The 21,823-nt window shown below is 38.2% G+C and overlaps 1 protein-coding gene across 1 annotated transcript in view; it reads left to right on the top strand.

Annotated features, from left to right (window-relative positions):
• OCA2 (oculocutaneous albinism II) overlaps nucleotides 1-21,823 on the top strand; it is a 178,297-nt gene that overhangs the window by 121,444 nt on the left and 35,030 nt on the right. Inside the window, exons 21-22 of the mRNA XM_009882100.1 lie at nucleotides 2,731-2,824; nucleotides 16,165-16,258. Of these exons, the coding sequence (XP_009880402.1) occupies nucleotides 2,731-2,824; nucleotides 16,165-16,258 (188 nt within the window). The remainder of the gene's footprint in view (nucleotides 1-2,730; nucleotides 2,825-16,164; nucleotides 16,259-21,823) is intronic.

Here is a 21,823-nt window from a genome sequence, read left to right as displayed (position 1 = left end):
TAGAGATTTACAGGACGCTGAGAGCTCCTGACACTGACCTCCTTCACTAAACAGAAAACCAAATTTTCTGATGGGGGGATTATGTCTATGTGGCTGCAAATACCTAGCAGAGAGTTATCTGGTGGACTTTCTGTCTGGGTTCTCTGTTTTGCTTCTCGCTTCCCCCATCCTTCACAGTGCCATAATTATGGAGGGTCCTCCTGGAGGGCCATAGGGCTCTGCTTTCTGCATGGTTCCCACTAGTGGGGTGCAAAACCGGCATTAGTTGTTGCGCACTTGGGATCTGGCTGGCAACAGCTTTAGGACTGACCTCAACAGCAAGAAAAGAAGATAATAATTTTAAATCTGCTCTACATACCCACCTTCTCTGTGCTGGGCAGGGCACACACAAGGAGGAGTCTGATTTAAAAAGATGTTTCTACTCTGCGTAGTTCAGGATTGTGTCCTGCAACAAGTGAGTTACTGTAATACTTCAGTATACTTGCAAATAATTCTGAGAAACTAAACAATACTTTTTGGTTCTCTGGTCAAAATTATATAATAGGAAAAAATGCTTTATATAGGTTGAGCAAGATGGTTTATCCTGTGATTTCAGTACTTGTGTTTAGATTTTATGTTGAAACACAATATTGTTTTGAAATAAATATAGAACAGAATCATAGAATCATTGAAGTTGAAAAAGACCTTTAAGATCATAGAGTCCAACCACAAACCTAACACTGCCAAGTCCACTGCTAAACCATGTTCCAAGGCACTACATCTATACTTAAAGTGCCTGGGAAGATCCAAGCCCATAAAAATAATTATTGCCATGACCATCATCAGTGGATCTTTGCTACTTCATTTTGAGAGATCCTACTTCTAAAACATACTTTTAGATGCACGAGTTGTTTGTTTTCCTGTATGTGTTAGTGCTTGCTGTATTTTTGACATCAGGAATGGGCTAATTGCAGATCATAGAATGATAAAATCACAGACTCATAGCATCATTTAGGTTGGAAAAGACCTTTAGGATTATTGATCCCACCACTAAACCATGTCCCTAAGTGCCACATCTACATGTCTTTTAAATACCTCCAGGGATGGTGACTCAGCCACTTCCCCAGGCAGCCTGTTTCAATGCTTGATGACCCTTTTGGTGAAGAAATTTTTCCTAATATCCAATCTAAACTTCCCCTGCTGCAACTTGAGGCCATTTCCTCTCATCCTATGGCTTGTTACTTCAAAGAAGAGACCAACACCCCTCAGCCTGAGGTCTTCCCTCAGCCTCCTTTTCTCCAATTTGAATTGCATATCATCTTCTCTGATGGTTTCAGAGAAACAAAGTTTGTGGGGAGAAATTAGGTCTTTCATGACTGTTTCATGGAAAAAAACAGACAAGATGTTGGGCATGCTGACTCTTCTTTAGGCTTTAAAATAGAAATAGACATCTTCAGGCATTGTACAATTCAAGAATAATTGTTTAGATATTAACTTACCTAGATTAATCAATGAAAGGATTTAAGAGGGATAATTAGCACCACTGGCAGGAGGGAGGGGGAAATGGTTGTAATTCTTCATAAAGCCTATATATTGCTCCATGCTAAAAGAGCACACACAGTCAGTAAAGGTGAGCATCACTCAGCCATCAAAGTGAAAACATTTTTCAGGAAGCAGCTGCTCCATCTCTAAGATCATACCCCTTGAGGGACACCTGTGAAATACATTCAAATGACAAATTGGAGGATTAAAAGTCATAACTGCTCACTACTGAAAATCCTGGACTCTGACAAAGCATTCATTTTAAGGCATATCACAGTTATTTCCACAAATCCCTTCCTGCTTGATGTCTCACTGTTCCATGTTTGCTCACTCTTTCTCTCTCCCTTTTGGTCCCATAAACCTCTGTATGTGTTAAAAACAGGTTAATAACACTATCACCTATCTCCTTTCTAATGACCTCTCTACAGCTACTGATTACACCTTCCTTTCGAACCAAGTGGTTGCAGAATTAAGTTGAACTCAAACTGTTTTTTCCCAACTAAGGTGAAAGTTTAGCTTTGAAGGGTGTTACTGACTGAGATCTGGTGCTGCTCAAAAGCCTGCCTGCTGTATTTTTGGGGTCTATACCTATTGCCTGATGAAGTCTATTATGTCTCCCTACAAGCGTTTGACTTTTCAGGGGTTTTATTTTATTTTACTTTATTTTATTTTGTTTTATTTTATTTTGTTTGCTAAAAGGATTAAATGAAATTCATAAAAGTTGCAAACATTTCCCAGTGAACTAAATCTACATTCTCTGGTAAATATAATGTTAGAATAGAAAGTAAAATAACTCAGCTCTGCTTTTGAATTCAGAAGCCTGATACATTGATATTTCTCAGTTTTTCCCTAGGAGATCAGACACTTTTGATTATAACAAGGATTCCGGAATTTTTTAGATCCTGACATGTGATCTACAGCCATCTTGATTGTGAAGGTCTGGGCATCTCTTACAGCTGTCTCCAGCAAGAAGAGAAAATATAGCTCTGTCTTTTAGGTTTCAAGAAATGGAGGTGGAATTGATTTGTAGTCACTGTCAGGTCCCTGTTGAACCAGAAGGATTTAAGAGGAGGCACCCATAACCTTACGAGATCCTCAGTATATGGACTTACTGGTGTTTTAAGTTGTTTACCTGAATGAGTTTCATTTATATTATGCTGATGGTTGGATGTCTCCTGAATCTCTCTCCCTTTTCTTCTTAAACCACAGATTCCTGTGCTTCTCAACCTGAGTAAAGATCCTGATGTTAACTTGCCTATGAAACCATTAATCTTTTCGTTGGCCATGGGTGCATGCCTTGGAGGTAAGTGTTTATATGAGACAGCTGACATAAGGTAATAGCTATGCAATTATGGCATGTATAAACTGGCACAACAGGTTCAATGATTTTGTTATGCAAAGCATAGAAAGGGCCGGATCCAGCCTCTGTTGACTTCAAAGGACTCCTGGATAAGGATCCCAGCCGCTGTCTGCTGCTACAATACGATTTTTGCAGTCTGTGTTTGAAGACCATATCTGCATAAAGTACAGACACACAAAGAAGCAGTCCAGATGGTGCTTATAGGATCCTGATCTCTTGTGAGAGAAAATACAAAGATACATTTAGCTTTCAGAACAGAGACCCATCATTGCTTGTTGAAAAGATGCAGAAAATGTATAATAGCTGAGATCTGAAGGCTTGATTCAAAGTCTACTGAAGTCACAGGGAGGTTTTCTGGTTGGCTCACAGAAATGGCTTGAGTATCCATTTGCTGACCTATTTAGCACTCCTTACTCTAAGGAAAGTATTTGTGAAGTCTTTGGGAAATGTACCTCTAACAACAAAAGCCAATAGCGTTCTCCTAGTACCCATCTTGGTGTTAACTGGGATTTCTTGTGTTGTCAGTGTATTAGCACAAAATAAGCAAATGATTTCATTAGGTTTTTTTTAACTGAAAATGTACCATGTGTGTATTGTAGGCACAGGATTTCCTCCCTGTTTGTTATAACAATAAAGGAGAATAGCCATTCACTAGTTTTTAAATTAATGTTTATACTTGATTGCTTTCTTTTTTACATTCTACAAGTGGCTTATGAAGGTGTTACAACATTTCCAAATAGCAAGTGTACCAAGTGCAATTAAAATGTGTAAGGTTTTATTGAGAAATAAAGTTAGTATTATTTTTTACTACTGACTATTTCAATGTTAATTACATTGTATTGGGCTGTGTTTTGATCCATAAATTTTTAAGTAGTTAATTTAAATATAGTTAAGATAAATAAAATGATATTCTGCAATAAATCCACCACTTCTGCCCATCCATGCCCCTCCAATATTTTCCTTGACTTTACAGAGATTAAAACTAAAACCAGTTTTGCGTGTAACATAAGTTCTGGTTTGTTTGTTTAGCTGAGTGATTGCTAGTACAAGTGACCTTAATACCTAACAAAGATTATAATGATATAATTTACCGATTGAATTTTAAGAGCATGTTGCAAAGGCGGGACAATTTATACCAAACAACAGTTATTCATTTGAGGAGTATCTTTTTGTACTCGTCATTATATTGTGACTTTAATCTGTTCCTCTGTAAAACCAGTGATTTGCATAATCAGCATACCTTTATATAGATGTTTGCCATAAAAATATCATCTTTCTTCACAATTTGATAATCACTGAACATACTGTGGTTTCATTAAAATTTCAGATTAAAAAAAAAAAAAGCATAAGGAATATAAAGCTGGCCAGATTATGCTGACATATTCTGAGTGGGAGGCACTTCACCAGCCTTGGAGACTTTAGAAAACTCAGCTGATTTTTCTAAAGTATCAGTTACCATCTTAACTGAAATTCCTTTAATTTGATTTGCTGAAGGGGTGCTGGGATTTTAACAGAGACTTCTGTGTGTATATAGTATGACACAAAAGTAAAAATATAAACAGTACCATGGGGATTATTTGAATTAAAAGGAATGAGAGCGCCATAGGAAGTACCCAGGTATTCAGATAGACTATACAAATATTTGGATAGAAAGTTAGATTGTTATCATTATTAGCACAAGCCTAAACTCTCCAGACTCTGCTCTATTAGGATAAAGTTAATAAGGCTGAGTTACACTGGCAAAGGTCTCATAGGAGTGTTAGCCTGAAAATAAATATGCTTCTAACTTTCCCATGTCAAAACTAAAAGCTAATGGACATCAGCTTATTGTTAGGGAATGAAAAGTGTGAAAAAGCTTTTGCTTTAAAAGATTTCATAGTCCTCAAAAGTGAGGGAAAAGGGATTTTCTTTTTTTGCTTTAAAAAAAAGTGTTGATGGCCTTTAAAAATTATTTCCAAAAGAAAAGTCTTATCAGCTCTGAAGTGCTGTGAAGGAATCCTGAAGGTAGGCTAGTCCCATTGTAGAAGGGGTAGATGACAATTATACCATTACTGTATGCTGCTTAAGGCAAAAAATTGCATCTTATTGCTGCTCATGCAACAAAGGAATTTGGCAAACAAGACATTTTGTAGAAGAGTCTGATGAAATAATACATTATAACTACATATTTCAGGGTTAGCTGTTTACTACCTAATGCAGAGCTTCAATTCTGGTAATTTGATAGAATTTCTGGAGTTTGGGGTAAACACTGCTGTGTGCTTATGTGTCTGTGAAGGGAGCATCAGCATTTGTGCCTGTCTTGGAAAATGCTGTGCAATATTTTGTCCTGAAAAATTTCTATTGGGTGCAATTACTTTTTTCTACTGTCACAAAGTGCACAGGCAGCTATGGGTTTGGAAGATGATAGAATAAGAAAAGACAGTAATTTCCTTCATTGCCTTAGCTGTTGTCCTGGAAATGAAAGACGGATTGAGTCTGTCTCAAGCAAGATGAAGAGACCTTTGCCAGTATAACTGCCACATTGTTGTCATCTTCAGCAGTGCCTCCCTAAAGAGAGCTGCTGCTATTAAATTTCTGTCTTTCATGGCATTGGGCTCAGACATAAGGATAACTGAATATCCCATAGATGCTCCTTGCTCTGTAAGATGCGTCTCTGAAGGTGAGAAGGGGTGAAAAATCCTGTTTCTCACTCAAGAAAGCCAAGGACAGTGATGGCCGTGAGCAGTTCCTGGTAAGATGGCCACAATTTTGAAATCTTCGGGTCCTGGAGTTCGCCAGTTCTTTTCTGGCAGAAGTTTTCTTGCTCAGGTCAGATCAAACTTACACGATTAAGAAATAAACATAGTAGTTTTCCAGGATCTCTAGTTCTGGAAATTTAGGTTTATGTTTGTCCCAGATATCTTTAAGAACTTAAATTAAGTTGTAAGCTGGGAGTCTGGCTGCCTCAGGCTCCCTGTTTGGTGACGGGGATACTGGCACATCCAGGAGGCAGCTGTTTTTTCATCCACTGAAAATGCCAGAAGCTCTCTGCAGAGCACATCAGAACCCCTCGTGCAGAACTTCAGTAGCTGAGAGGGGTGCCCAAAGGCTGGTGAAATGAATTCAGACCTTGGGGCCTTTTGGTTTGTCAATTCTTCTGAACGCTGAACAACCATATTAGTTCATGCCTGTCTGGGCATTAATGATCAGGCTGAGTAAGTAGTAGGAAAAATTATATTGCTCATGGGTTTTTTTTTATGTACTATCTGCCAGTATTTCAATTATGTTTTGACCATGAAGGGAAAGAAAACAGGGAAATTTAAAAGGAACTAAAGAAAACAGACAAGGAAGTAAGTTCACTTGTTTTTTGTGGTGTTCTGACAAATCTTAATCTGTATTTTTTTTGCACAAGAAGATATTGGATAAAGCTTTATTCATTAATGCCTCCTATTCTAGTACACAATAGAATTATGGTACCTCTTGGAACTGACCTGTGTGTGGACCTTCCAATAGTGTCTAGGGAATGCTGCCCTGAAATTTTGGAGGGAAAGTGAAGATTGTTAGCTCCAGCAATTTCAGAACAAAAGGAGCTTTAATTGCACTGCTTCTATCGGCTCATAAGTTTTAAAATAACATAAAATATGGATTCAACTCAATTTGAATAAGTGCACGGTCAGAAATCCACCTGTTAAGACTGTTCAATTGCATAGAACTAGATTCTTTACTGAGCTGAAGTGGTTATAGGTAAGATATTATTTGAAGGGTTTTTGTACATTTGACATTTAAAGAGCTGGCATTTATTTCTCCTTTTATCTCTTTCTTTTTTTTTCATTATTTATAAAAAGTATGCTTTTGAAAAAAGAATAAAAAAAAAAGGAAGAGAAAAAAAGGGAGTGAATTCATATTTGAAAGTCCCTACCTTCTGAGTTTTCAGTCACTAGCAGTGACTATTGCTGTGGTCCAAAGGGGATATTTTGTACAGTGTATAGTTTTGCACTATTTTTCTTCTCTGTATATTTTCCTGGAGGACAACACCTGAAAGTCGTAACTGTCACAATCCTGCAGAAAGAAGCAATCCCTAGGATGCATACAGCTGTGTTATTCTGGCCACACAATCTCAGTTGTAGCCTCTATTTCAAGAAAGGAAGGAGGAGGAGGAGGCTGCTGGCACTTTTCTACTAACCTTCCAGGGTCAAAACCCAGGTGTGAATAAAATCCATTATCCACAGGACATTGTGCTAATTACAGCTATTAAAGGAGTGCAACCCACAGTGTAGCTAAACAGTGGGCTTTCTCTCGGTGGTCCAGTGCTATAGCTATTCTGTCTCTTGTCACCCCTCCTTAGGTCCCTGATGCAGATGGGGCCTTGCACAGTGGAGTGCCACTGATTTATTATTCCTGCTGATTCTCCTCAATAAATTCCCAAACTAGTTTTAAAGCTTCAGACACACTGAAGGTATAAACCTAGAAATACTCTTTATATTCCTGAACCAACCCTTGTTTTTTTTGCAATATGAAGGAAAAGTGATAGCTTTCAATAAAACATAAAATGTAGTAAAACATATAATAATTAATATTATGAAAAAGTAAAACTGTAGATCCTCTGAAGTTCTTTTATAGTTACAATATTTTGAATTTGTATAAAACTTTTCAACTTGAAAGATTAAAAAAAGTCTATCAAAACCCAAATGTATGGCGTAAAAATATAGCAGTTAGTTAAGAGGAAGAGCACTACTCAGCTTTGGTTTTGAACTCAATTGTTGTATATAATGTTTAACTGAAGCTTCAGGATTTTTTTTAGTGGGGAGAATATACATACCTGAGCTTGATTTTGACTGGGGCACTGGTATTGAAAGTTTCTGATGTTTCTAAACGAGTCTTTTAATGATGAAATCCTGGGGCTCAGTTTTATGTCTTGTGGGCTAGACAGCTCTGATTTAGATAAGTCTATAGATATAAAACTCATGAACCAAATCAAAGGGTGACATTGTAGGGAATGAGAGTGACTTGAGATCTTTCAAAAGGAAAAGAATGTTGCAGCTCTTGACTTTGAAAGGCAGGCAAAACAAATAAGGAAATTTACGAAATATCTCAGCTTTTCTTTAAAGACTTCAGTGAAGTACTTAGTAGTATTATGCCTCTAAATTGTACAGATCTAGAAGCAAAATACAGCAAGTATTTTGCATGTCTTACACTAATATCTACTTTTCTTTCAGACTATACTTTGCATTGTTTCTATGATGTTTACAGTGATGGAAATGAGTAACATGGACTTAAACCATGATTGCTGTCCATTAAATGGCAGTATTACTTGCTTGTTCTTAATGAAGAACTCATTCAGGTGTTAACTGAAAGTTTCAGGGTTTATTGTAGCATGAAGAGCATCTTTGAATAAAGGCACAAGGAATCTTTTCTCTCTGTTGATATTTGAGTGCCCAAACTGTCTCCTTGCTGTTTTTCTGGAACAGCCAGAATCTGTAACCTTCTATAGAAATCCAGCTGCTGTTTTTCTTAGCTCTTTCATGACATTCAAACTCTAGGCCATCTTCACGTATGAAGTTATTAAAGCCCAGCAGTGCTGTGAAGCCCTTGGTGTGAGAGCCAGCCTCATTACCAGAGTCCCTGCAGCTAAAGGAGATTCTCTAATCTAAGACTACCAAAGATAATCCTCTGTGGCATGGAAGATAGACAGAAGAAAGTTGTGATTGTAAAGTGTAAAAACAGCTAGAACCCAGTGTGTTCATTTGACAGACGTACCTTTGTCTGTATTAAGGCAATATCAGAGGCCTGTTTGTTTTTAAGACACTGAGTTAATGTGGAAAAAAACCCCTATTGAACCTACTAAATTTTTCTCAGCAAGGATATTTTTCTAAGCATGAAAAGAGCGACTTTGGCAGACATGCATTTATAGATGTATGAATGTTATTATGGGTGAAATATGAAGTATATTTGAGTAAAGGATGCTGTTTCAGCTGCACTGATGAGGATTTATAGTCTGGATGGTAAATCTTAGATTTTAAAATGGAAAGGAAGAGAGCTATGTGTAATATGTAGAATTCTATTCTATTTTAAGTTGATTTAGAGAAAGAATTTATACCAAACATCAAGATCACTTGATTATAATGCTTGCATTACTGATGAATTTGAAATGCTTGTATTAATGGTTTTCAATCTGTGTAAAATAACTGCATGCTATAAAGTTCTGCACATTAGACAGGGTAACGATCAGAGATGACATTGGGGACTGCGTCAAAGCATATGTGGAGTTTTGTTTAATTTTATTTACTTGCTTTGTGCATTTGTTTATCATAAATTACAGAAGGTACTTTCTAGAAGCCTTCGCCACTTCTGTTTTCAGAACTCATTATGTTGTACTGGTGAGTCGCTGCAATACGAGAATACAGACTCTGCATAGCTGTCAGTAGAAGAGGTATATTTAGTTAGAAGGTAGCACTTGGACTATCAGACAGAACAAGAGAGGGAAGCTATAGCAAGCTTCAAAACACTTAAGTGCAGAAGATAATACTAGACTATTTATTTTCCTTCCTCTGCAGACACTTTCAAGACAATACCCTCTTTTTCTGCACCTTGAGCAGAGCAGCAGAGAGGAGGAAAAAACGTCCCGGTCTACAATATTTATACTGATTTATGCTGATGAATCAGACACTGTGTATGACACTAAAGAAATTTATAGATATTGTTTATACATATATTAATAAATGTCTAGCACATTTGCAGTTAGCACTCTTAAACCAAAGAGGGGCACTGGCAGAAGTTGTGAAACTGTTTTAAACGAGGCACTTGAACCATAGCAAAACATAACAGGTAGGCTCCAATCGAAAGTCAATTTGATTAAAATCAGAATCTGAATTTAAAGCAGCTGGATATTCTAAAATACCTACTTGAATATGTGCTTCAGGGCATGAGGGAATGGCATGTCAGAGTACACTGCTGACACTACCCCTTGTTGTACTACTATATTTTACTCTTGTACTGGGTAAGTTGACTTCAAGGAGAGAGGTGACATTAGTGATCACCACAGGTTTTATGTCTCTTTTACAGATGTGTGGATTTGAAACTTATGGATTTCTTTATGTTGTTACAGTAACAAGTGGAGGATGTTCAGCAACCTGCCTTATGTATTTCATGCTTCTGGTAGAAAAGTGACAAGTTTAAATTTCACCTTTTCCGCTCATAGCAAAAAGAAAGCAATGAGCATTTACTATTGCAATACTTACAGTAACTGTCCTGCTGGTGATATAGGAGTGGTGATAAAGAATGGTAAAGTACACCTGATTAAAAGTGTTGTACTGAATGCAGTTCAATGAACTTTTTGGATGTTAACTCAAAATTTTGATTCAAAGTCTTTTTTTTTTCCTTTTCTTTTTCCAATAAACTCCATGTGTGCACATTTGTGCACAAACATTCCATTCAAAATTTTTCCAAATAAGTAAAATTGAAAAATGGTGATATCATATGACTGCAATCTATAATTTATAACAACGCTGAATGAGTTTATGCATGCCTTTTCCTTCTTACTGCCTATGATTTGAGGTTTCTTGTTATTTTAGGGACTGTTACTGGTTTAATTTACCTTGATTTTGTAGCTCTTTATTGACTGCAGAGTTTGATTATCAACAGCTTGTTAATTTTTACACATAAAGAATATTAAAACATATTCGTCTTGTAAATTATTAAAAGATATTCAAGACTTGTAGACATTTAACAGATGAATATAAATGACTTTGTTTAATGAGGCAAATATGGATTAATTTTGTGTGAAACATAAAATTCCTGAAAGCTATGAATCATAGAACCATAGAACAGTTTAGTTTGGAAGGGACCTTAAACATCATCTAGTTTCAAGCCCCCTGTCAAGTGCAGGGACACCTCCCAAAGGAAGGCCATCTCCTGTAAGGCTAATCAAAACCATAGACACACACATCAGTTTACCTATATTTAACTATGTAAACCATATGGGAGGCTGCACGGAGTTTTCTTTTGAAAATGGATGGGAAGCAAGGAGCTTGTTTCCTTCAATAAGTTTTGCTTTGACGCTATAATTGGGATGGTTTGATTACAGCAAAATGCAGGGCTGAAAATCCTCACCCTGAAATTACTCCTGATTCTGTAGAGAACTCCTGGTTTCAGAGTGAGAACCCGTGTCTGGGACAAAGCAGTGCAAGCAGCTGTGCCAATGTCAATCTGGGCCTTGCACGGATGTTTGTCCAAGGCCACGGAAAAGCTGTTTTCAGGGCTTGTGTAGACATGAAAACAGGGTCGTCTATTTGCCTCTGCATTATCTAGCCAGAGACACAGGGAAGGGGAAATGCAGAAGGGCAATTGGTTAAGCACAGTTGTAGCTTGTTATCTACTGTCAGGCCATGGTGAGGGGAGGTGGTCTGTAATGCTCACAACAAAGTAAGACTTTTCTGTAAGCACCCCACTTTTAAGCTTGCTGTTGCACAAGGTACTCTCTCCTTTATACGTGAGAAAGTTACTGTTTATGAAGGCTGCTCACGCTAAGCCAAATAGCTTTATTAGTGATAATCCCTTCCCTTTGATTTCCCAGTGCTTTGAGAAATAAACGCTAATCCTGCTGGGCACTTTGAGGCGATTCTCCAGGCAAACATATTAATGCAGCAAACCCAAGGGTTAGGCTTGCTCTTGAGGGGGCAATACCAAAGGGACTCCTGAGAACTAACGGTATTTAGCTATAATAGGTGTGTTGCTGACAAGTCAAAATCAACAGCTGAGAATGAAGATTAAAGCGAGAGGAAAGATGGTACTGATGCAAACTCACTCCCTTTTCTTGTTATGATTCTATCCTGATTTCCCAGCCCCTTCCTTCAGTAAGCGTAATCAGTTCTCCCAGCATTGATTTTCAGTGCATTGCAGATTATAGTCACTTGGGCAAACTCTGTTTACTGAGGGAGAGGCTGCCTGGGTCTAAGGGAGGTGCATTTCATGTGGTGTGCAGGGTTCTGGGTTTGAATTTGGCAGTGTCTGAAGACATGATGTAGCAGAGGTTGATAACTGAACACTGGGTTGAGAAGAAATAGCCACAAATGGAAGCAGAAGGCTGGCAGAAGCAGGGCTGGTGGATACTGCAGGTATCAAATCAGGCTTATCAAACTTTGTCAACAACTTCCTGCTTGTACCTTTAAATTAGCTGGACGTGCAAAGGCATGATTTAATATGTGGGGTTTGGTTTTGGATCTTTCTTGATAGATTTATTCTAAACTAAAACTGTTGAATATATTCTTGTACTCAGAGTTGATTTCAAATTCCCTAAAGATATTCAAAGTAATTTGCCTTGAGAAATATCAGAAAGATACTTTTATGTCACCTTTTCTGGACAGAAACAGTAGAAGACCTTCTACTGTGCTTCTGCAATGATTGTGCAAAGCTAGGGCAGGTCCCTGGAAAAATGAGTATGATCCATGAGGATTCCTCTGTCATTTTCTTCTCTGTAGCCTAGGCAGCAACAGCTCTTTAAGAGAGATCTCTGTATCTTTCTCTGATCACGTTTCAAAGTGAGAATTTTTTTTGCATTAAGAAAAAGTTCTGTCTTGATTTCATGCTTATGAATTATTATTATTAGAATTGACAATAATGCATGTAGTCTACAAAGAATAAAGGCAGAATAGATATGCAGGATAAAATGTATGGCTTAACTCATACATATCGCATACTATTGATATTAGAAATATAATATTTAATTCATTGTAATGAATCCAGTTTCTTAATAACCATCTGCCTTGTGATAAAGGATGAGTTACAGTAGGAGTCATCAAAAAAATTACAATAGGAGTCATCAAAACAGATTGGTTATTACAATGGTATTCTTTGATAGAGTTCACCCATGTGTTATTACATTTTGAGCATACAAACAAGCAAGTAAGTCTTTGCTATATTTTTTAAGCCTTATTATTCTTAAGATTGAAGCTGACATCGAGTGGTTGAAGTCTTAGAAAATGCTTATCCTTCATTTGCATCAATTGGAATGAATTTAACGTGTGTAGGTTTCCACGTACATTAACCTAGTTTTGGATTTTCTGTGATTCAGAGGTCACAGTGTTGCTGTTTCACTATGGAGTTAAATGTCTGCCGTGGAGACAGATGTTCCTGGGAGGAGAAACAAAAGTTTGCTTCTGTTGTTAATTTCAGTGTAGTTCTTTGAAGCCTGCTGAGCCAATACCTAATTAAACGGCACACAGGCTCCAAACAAATGGAAAAGAAATGCTGCTCCTTTCAGATAACATTTAAGGTGACAATTTCTCCTCGAGTGAAATGTACTTGGGGAAATCAATTCACTGCTGAAGCAGAAACTCTTTCTATAATACTTCATTACGTGAAGGCATTGCTGTAGCCCATGTTCAGTATAGGAGAGCACGTGCTGTTTGGAGATCTCAACTCTATCTAGTCACAGCCATGGGACAAGTGCAGTTTCAGTCCTGCTTCTTTAATTTGAAGCCAGAGCTATATTCCTTGTCTACAGTAATATTATTCTGATGGTGATGTCTGATTGTGCTACGTGTCGAGCAGAAACCTCTTATGAAATGTTTGGGGGCTGTAGACTACTTATTAGTTTTGGAATTGAAAATTCCTTAAGTGTTCCTGCCTGACTCCTCTAATAACATCAGCTGGATTCATTTGTTCTGTTTTTGAATTAAGCCACATGCTTTGTGTCTTGGTTTTCTCATGCCAGAGCCTACCAGGAACACTGATGTTCCAAGTTCAATTTCATATCTTTAAACAAGCATTAAAGTAACTAAAATACACTTTGAGGCAAAGAGAGGGCAAGGGAAATGAGCTGTGCAGTTCCTAATGACGAGTGTGACCCTAGACACTATTTTTTAAATGTTTCTGGTCCTTCAGTAAGGTTAGTCATCTTTTCTCTCCACAGCTGAAGCGCGTGTGGACAGGTGTGTGATTCTCTGTGTATGATAAGAAGCCAAGGTCACAAAAAGCCCTTGGTGTCTCATGAGAATGTTCCACCATGCTTTTATGATCTGTAGAGATATACCCTCCTATTGATCTGCAATTCTACTAACATCAGCAGAGCTCCTCATAGACAGAGACGACCTCTGCATCCAGCTCCCTTGCAATGTCAAAGCCTTAAAAACAGAGCAAGTAGGAAGCAGCTCACCCAGCACAGCTCCTGGGAGAGCAGAAAAAAATAGGAATTAAAAAAAAAAACACAAAGGGACAATCAAATATATGAAATAGAATGTCTATTTGGGATTGCGGGGAGTAGGGGGAATGCTTTTCTCACCTCACATTGTCTGCAAGATTTCAACTTCTTTCTTGTTCCATGGTGGGATCATCTTAAGAGCTGTTTGAGGCTGCTGATGAGAAAACAAAACCAGTCTCCTGTTCTTATTAGGTGTTGTTTAGGCCACTCACTTGAGACAACAGATAACAATGGTCATATCAGATCTCTACTCCAGGATGAAAATCTCAATTTGTTGCCTATTTTGTGTTGATAATAATTGACCATCCTGGAGTAAATAAGTATCATGCTTTCTTTTTGGACTCAATTGGAAAAATCTTGGCCACACAATGGCTTTTTCTTGGAAAGCTTTGGCTTTCGTGAAATCAACTTTAAAAAAAAAAAAAATCTGAGCAACTTTTTGGGGTTCAGTTGTTTCCCAAAGTTGTTGCTCTGTCACTAGAACGATGAGTCAAAAGCCTGTATCTCAGTATCCACTGACACTGAATCCAAAATTATCGCAATCGGGCTCTTTCTCCTACCTTTTTTCTTATTAGAAGAAGAAGAACTTCCTTCCTCCAATGTTCCTTCCACATCACATCTTTTCTCTCCTTTTCCTTACTTCTGAACTCTATCACTTCATTTTATTTTAAGTGCTCTATTTTTTTTATGAATATTTCCAGAAGACTGCTCATTTTGTGTGTGCTTTCAGGTGCAGGAGGCCATATGCGTACCATGTGTGAATACTTAGGGGAATAATCCTTCTGCCTTTATCCTGACCTGTTCCTTAGTAAACTGATCTCTGGGTGACCTGAAACATTTACTAAGATAAAACAATTAACTGGAGCATTAATTGCCTTCTGATCTGTTTCTCTTAAAGTCAGACCAGAAAAGCCTCCACTGAGCAGTACTGTTAACAGGGACAAAATGAGAAGAGTAATTATATGCCAATGGGAGCAAAGGAAGACATGTGCTTAGAATAATGGATTGTTAATATAGTGATGTATGGCAAAAGAGATGACTTGCCATAGTATTAAAGAAAAAAAAAATCTCCTAGATTGTTGCCTCTTTTGTTCAAAATTTCAGTTAAGGAATAGAATGTAGGAGTCACTGTCACTTCCCGAGTTGTGCCTTAGATCAGAAACATTTGCTGAAGACATCTGCTTTGTGGAAGTCAAGTATACAGCATTTCTTAAGTCTGAGGTATGACTCATGGGAAAGCTATAGAAAATGGGTCGGTCTTTCTGAGCTTTGAATACCTGACTTCTCTACATTGCCAGATTGTTGAAAGTTTAGAGAATATACGGGAATAAATTTCTTACTGGAAAAGGCTTAGGAGAAAAGAGAAGTATGTCGTTCTTCCAAGAGGATAGATGCGCATTATAAACATGGTGTATTATTTTCCTTTGGTGTCCCCCTCTCTTAAGAGGACCTGTGTAATGTAATTTGGTGAAGTTCACTGAATAAAGTAATGTTCTTTTATGTATTGAAGAACCATTGTTGTTTGGTAAGCAAACTTTGTATCTGTGGTGATCCTTTTGCCTCAAAAAAGAGACATGAAACAGATCCATCCCCCTCCCTTGTTCCACTTATTGTATTTTAAATTTCTGTTAAAAAAAAAGTAAATTAGCAATCAGTTACCCTCTCTGGAAAAAAGACACTAATTTGTCAATGTTAAGTTTGTGTAAGGAAAAAAGACATCCATTTTTCTTAGCATGCTCAATCTATTTCATCTTTTGTTTTCAGATCATCTGATGGCACCTTCTTGTATGTAAAATCAAAAATCAGAAAGTTTATCTGAATGCAAGGCTCTAGTGTCATTTTCGCAACTGCTAGATTGATGTTATGTTCCTTCTCTATTTTTCTGGCTTATGTAGAATCAGAGAACGATACCAGGCTTATCTTTCAAAGCATGAAGCTATTTATAGGATGTGGAGATACTGTCTGTATGTTTCCTTTTGAGCCTATGCAACAGAAATTGATTTTTCTTTTCTAACTAGTACATCTTAGGACTATAGCACAGAATAAACAGAGGAGGGGTAAGAAACAGAGCACATCTACAAACTGGGATTTGTTTTCTGAACTGCAGGTAATGGAACATTGATTGGAGCATCTGCGAACGTTGTTTGTGCAGGAATTGCTGAACAGCATGGTTATGGCTTCTCTTTCATGGAGTTTTTCAGGTACAATTTAAACTTCTCACCTTAAATATTTAATTTTTTTTTTCTCTAGGCAAACAATGGATCTACCAAGGAGAAAATCTGCATAAAGAGCCTATAAAATAGACCTGTGTTCCTAATTTGTTTTTGGCAACTGAAATCCTAGTGGAGGGCAGATCATTTTATTTTTGCATATTGTGGACAGAATGCATAAAGGTGGTGGGAGCACAGTGCAACCCCAGGAGAAACAAAGCCTCAGAAATTCCTGCTTTGATTACGCGCAGTCTTATCTTCAGCTCTGTAGTGATACTAAATTGTTGCTTTGTTGTTAAATTCAGTTTAAACATGTTTTCTCATCTGCACATTTTCACGGACGTTCCATCACCAGGAGAAAGTGGGATGTCCCAGTTTAGACTGAGTAGAACTTTACTCCATGATCTCCATGACCTATTTATGTAAAAGGAATTACTTCTTTTGACCAGCTGCTTAGCAGCTATAAGTGAAAGTATGATAAGCAGCTAGCAACAGCTCAAGTTGTTTAATAGTTGTTTAATTACTAATTAATAATTGTTGTTTAATAATGGAAGCTTCTCTAGAAGTCATTCACCAGCAGGTTTTTAAGGGACAAGGTGTACTCAATGCACACAACAGTTTAATATTTTTCCAAACACCTCCAGTTTTTGAGACTGTGGTTGAAAGGTGTAAATGGAAACTGGCAAATAGACAACTAGACATGAAGTGAAAGTTTAAAGTGTAGTTGATTTAACTAAAACACAATTACTTGCTTGTTTTTCTGTATATTTAGGGCAAAGGAGACTGTTAAATCCACACCAATACCTTTTTCTCTTTTTTCTTTACATTGTTTATTTTAGTTTTTCAGCTCTTTCAGCTTTCCTTTATATTGTTTACCTCAATGCCTTCAAACCTGCATAATTAATATGATTAATCATATGGGAGTGTCTGGAGCAGAGCCAATGATAACCCTAAAAAAAGAGATGGTCTGAACTGTTCTTGCTAAAATTGTTGCTAGGAACTTGTGCTGCTCATAGCACAGTTCATTTCTTCACCCACAATCTTCTGAATGTATGTTTCAGAGAGACAGAATGCCTATCAAATCAACGACTTTGTTGTCAGGACCTTTGAGACTGCAGTACAGTCTTACGAAGTACACAGTGATAGATAACAGAGTTGAAAGTCAAGCCCTTATACACAAAAGATGGCGATACAGCAATAATGGGCTTGTGGATTGTTCTGTTCATGTTTCACAGCTATTCAGTTTGTCATTTGGGGATATAACTTGTATTTAGCATTAAAAATGTATCTTCTATGTAGATTTTATAATGAAAAGTTCTTAAAGCTTCCATGACACTAACTGACTACCTAAGCAGAAGCAAGCATATAAAGCCTGGCTAGTCTCTTCAGCAGTGTTGACTGGAATGTATTCTTTTGGAAGATTGAAGACAATATGCAGATGTTCTGAAATTACCTTCTGTGTGTATGCTTTCAGTGGTAACGATTACTGGGGAAGGCTATTGCCATTGTGAGCAAAGACGTGAGAACTGAATCCAGAGTGGTCACTGGAAGATAGCAATAGATATTAGCAGAAAGAACATAAAACCCCACTTTTGCTGGCTTCTCAATCACCAAGCAGGCAGATCATGAGCTCCTTTATACTTTGTCTTAGGAAAATATTTATTTCAGTTGAATGTGCCCCAATTCAATATTTTCTGAGGCTTCCCCTGGCATTAAGAGGTATTATATAAATCCCTTGAGGATTTTGATTTTGCTTACTTTTGTTTATGAAAGTTGTCTCAAAGCATGAAGTGATTTTTCTGCATTTCTTCCCTGTTTGCCCAGGATCACTCATTAGGTTTCACATCCCTATTCAGGATCCTCTGTGGTGCTTCTACCAGTATAGACAGAGATTGTTACACTCTTATCTTGCAAACCCCTGTGAGTCACCAGGGAAAAATCATGGATACCATGTGTGGGGACATGATGGCCTTCAGCTGCCTGACTTTTGCCAAGGTGTCTTCAGTGCAACCCGGGCTGGTATTGTTTTGTCCTTCTCAGGTGTCTCTGTGGGGGAAACCCAAAACCATGACAAGTCTGTCCTGGGTGGCTTTTGGGGTCATACAGCACAGTAGCGACTTCCCGTACCCTTCCTCCCTTACCTGCACACTAAGCCAAAATTATGCAACTATGTTTAAGGGGGGACTTTGCTAGAAGCAGCTTTTTTGCAAAACATGTTTTGACATGGTGGTCTGAGAAGGAGCTCTGGGCAGGGTTGTTAAGTACGTCTGGTGAGTGCACCTTGACACAACAGGGGTGGAGAGGCTCTGGAGGCTGTGTATGCCTAGTGGTGAGAGGTATCTCTGTGTAGGGAGAGAAAAGAAAAGGCAAGAACCAGGTTCTGTGTCCTGTAAGGGGGCTGATGGGCTTATGACCTTTCCCGTGTGTGTCTTTGCGCAGTGGCACTTCATGCAGTTCGAGGTTCCTCTGCTCTTTTTCAAGAGGGGAGCAGTGGCAGTCCAGCCGGTGTATTGTATGATGGCATTCTGCTGCCTAGTCAGAGCCAGAAGTGGCCAGATGTGATAACTTGCCTGGAATGCTGTGGTCTGACCAGCTTGATGTGCTTCTATCTGGAGTGCCTTCAGCAGAAGAAATCCTGTGCCAGGGGGTGCATGCCTGAATGACCATGAATGCTATAGTCTGCCAGAAATCTAGCATCCTGGAGAAGGTCCCTCTTTGGAGCCACATCTAATTACTCCCTTCCCTGGTTCAAGAGTCCTACCTCCCCATGGGCCTGGGGGCACTCATTTCCCTCCAGACTGCTGGACATAGCTGGATGTGAGGGGAAGACAGCCAGCCCTGGTGTCCCGTCCTCGCCATCCAAGCAACTCAGGCCCATGTGCTGGAAGTGCTGTGCCTGTAAGAAGGTCCTAGGAGGATGGCATCTGGGTTGGAAAGATTATACTGAGAAAGGAAGGAGAAAGGCATAGATCCTTCCTCCCTGTGTTGAAGCACATTAAAGCAGCCTGATGTTCAGAGTGCACCGCATACCAGGTCCCAACCACACATGCTTGGCTGCAAGTTTGCTGGCCTGTGTCATCAAGTATCTTACCCAGAATGCATTCAGGTCCCGTTCCCTTCTCCCACATTACCCGTCAACATGTGTAGAAACCAGTTCTGTCTGAACAGTGCTTACAAGGGGTAGAGCAAGATTGCCTGTGAGAAAAGATCCCTTGGTTGCTGTGAATTCAACTTGCTGTTTCTGGCCCTTGTGAGCTTTTCTCAATACTTCATTATGTTCCATCAAAATAAAAAGATTCCCATTCCCCTGACAATATGCAAATACTGTAATAAATTTACTTTATCTCCATGAAAATATTTTTACCTTTAAATCTGTTTTACATGGTGGTAGGGCAACAAAAAAGGGCTTCCGCTGTACATCAGCAGCAAAAGGAGGATTAGGGGACATGAGAGCCTGCCACTGAGTGGGAAAATGACCTGACATGGAGAAGGTAGAGGTTCTCAGTGCTGTGACCAGCAGCACAAAGTCCAGCTGGAGACCAGTCATTAGTGGTGCTCCCCAGGGTACTTGTGATTCCCACTGGTGCCTTCCAAGCTCAGCTATTCTGGGATTCAGCTTTTAACCAGCCCTACAAATCTGAAGGCAAATAATGAATAACTGCCACTGGATGACTCATTTGGACTTTGTCAAATGTAAAGGAAAGGAAACAATATTAAGACAAAAAGAAAATTTAAAGTCCTAGGAAGCTCAAGCTCAGAAGTACCAATTTGCTTAAATGCAAACGCAATTCTTACAGTTTTGGAGTCAGTCCAGCCAAAGTACACTCCTTTTCCACCTTGGAAACTTCCTCATCATGTGTTTTAATATTTCCTCCTGAAAACAATCTTATACATAGCCTAATTTTTCATTATCCTTCTAGTAACTCGAAAGGCAGAGTTGAACACAATATTCCAGGCACCGCCTTCTTGGTTTTTTCCCATTATACAGAGACACGATTAAATACAAAATACAGAGCCATTTGTCCTTGTGTTGTTAATCTAGGCCATTTCAAATTCCTGTTTAATTTACTACTCACCATTAAATCCAAATCTACTTCTTTACTTGAGTGTGAGTATATCTGTTCCTCTCCCCAATCCCCAATTCTTATACTTTTCCTACATTGTGTTTCTAATTAACATATCATCAATGGACAGAGGTAAAAGGGAACTGGTATGCTATGTGATCTAATAAGCGAATTGAAGGATGGACAGAAAGGCAAGTATTTAAGTGGTAAAAATAGAAATAATTGTGAGTCAGTGGGGTTTGGAAAAGGAGATAGAAAGCAGTAGGATATTTGCTGTACACAGTCAAGGGTAAACATCAGAGCAAACAAATGAGCATTATGCCTCTGGAGAGAAAAGCAGTTTTTTTGGTGGTCTTGACCCTGTAGAAAACATCAGATGTGTTAATAATATGAAGGTAATTGCTCAGGGACAGCATATATGAGTAAGCAGAAGGCAGGGAAAGATAACATGCACATTATGATTTTTAGTCTAGTTATCAGAGAAACATTAAATCATAAATAAGAGCTTAACATAGAGGAAAACCCCAGATGTAGGACAGTACTATTTCTCTTGGCAAATGGTCAGATACGGACAGTGTAGTCTTGTTGCCTGAATGATTTCCAGAGGTTAACACTGTGATTTTATATCAATTAAGACTGTAGAATAATCAAGAGAGCTTTGTTTTTCTCAAGGAATAAAAAGAAATAGCATTGCGGATGTCTCTGCTAATCTAGATACTTCATTTCATGTTAGTTTTTTTATTTTTTACTAATATATATCTGAGTTTATTTGTTGCAATATGGTGTTCCTCTAGGCCAGTCCACCCTATGGAATATGAAAATGACTCACAGAAATCTTTTTGTTACCAACAAAATATTTGGTTTCAGATTCATAGCATAAGAAGTTCTCATTGCTGTCTTCAATTATGTGTTTCCACTTGCTAATAAAATTGCCAGCTTGATTTTAGTATTCTCCTTGAGAGGCATTTATAACTTCATAAAGTTATAAATCAGTCTGCCCAGAGGAGCAGGGTATGAGCCTAAGGACCTAATTCAGATTATAGTAGTAAGGTTAGCTGGGTGTGATCCTGAAAGCATTGTGCATTTTCTCAGGGTTTGCATTTTTCTGTCATTGCTCTCCCTTTACATGTCATCTCAAGAGCTGAATTAATATTCACTGTCTTCTCTGGGAGTAACAATAATTTGGAAGTGTCAAAAAATATTGGTTTCTGATAATAGCTTAGGAAAGATTTTTTTTTTTTTATCATAGGATTTGTCTTGGGGGATATTCACAGCAAAAAATATTTACAGTAGGATATCCCATTTATCCCTGCTTGAGAGCACTCACCCATAAAGACTGTGAAACAGTTCTTCCTGTGAGAACTGTCATTCATGCATGTGGGAGGACAAATGTGGTGTTCTTTGCTACCCCCTGTATATCCTATTTACACAACTTATTGAAAATAACTTTTAAAAAAATGTTGAGTTCTGTAAAGCCATATAAATGTCTCTA

This window comes from Charadrius vociferus, unplaced genomic scaffold (assembly GCF_000708025.1).
Source record: "Charadrius vociferus isolate BGI_N301 unplaced genomic scaffold, ASM70802v2 scaffold273, whole genome shotgun sequence".
Taxonomy (NCBI): domain Eukaryota; kingdom Metazoa; phylum Chordata; class Aves; order Charadriiformes; family Charadriidae; genus Charadrius; species Charadrius vociferus.
This window is presented reverse-complemented; position numbering and strand designations above follow the sequence as displayed.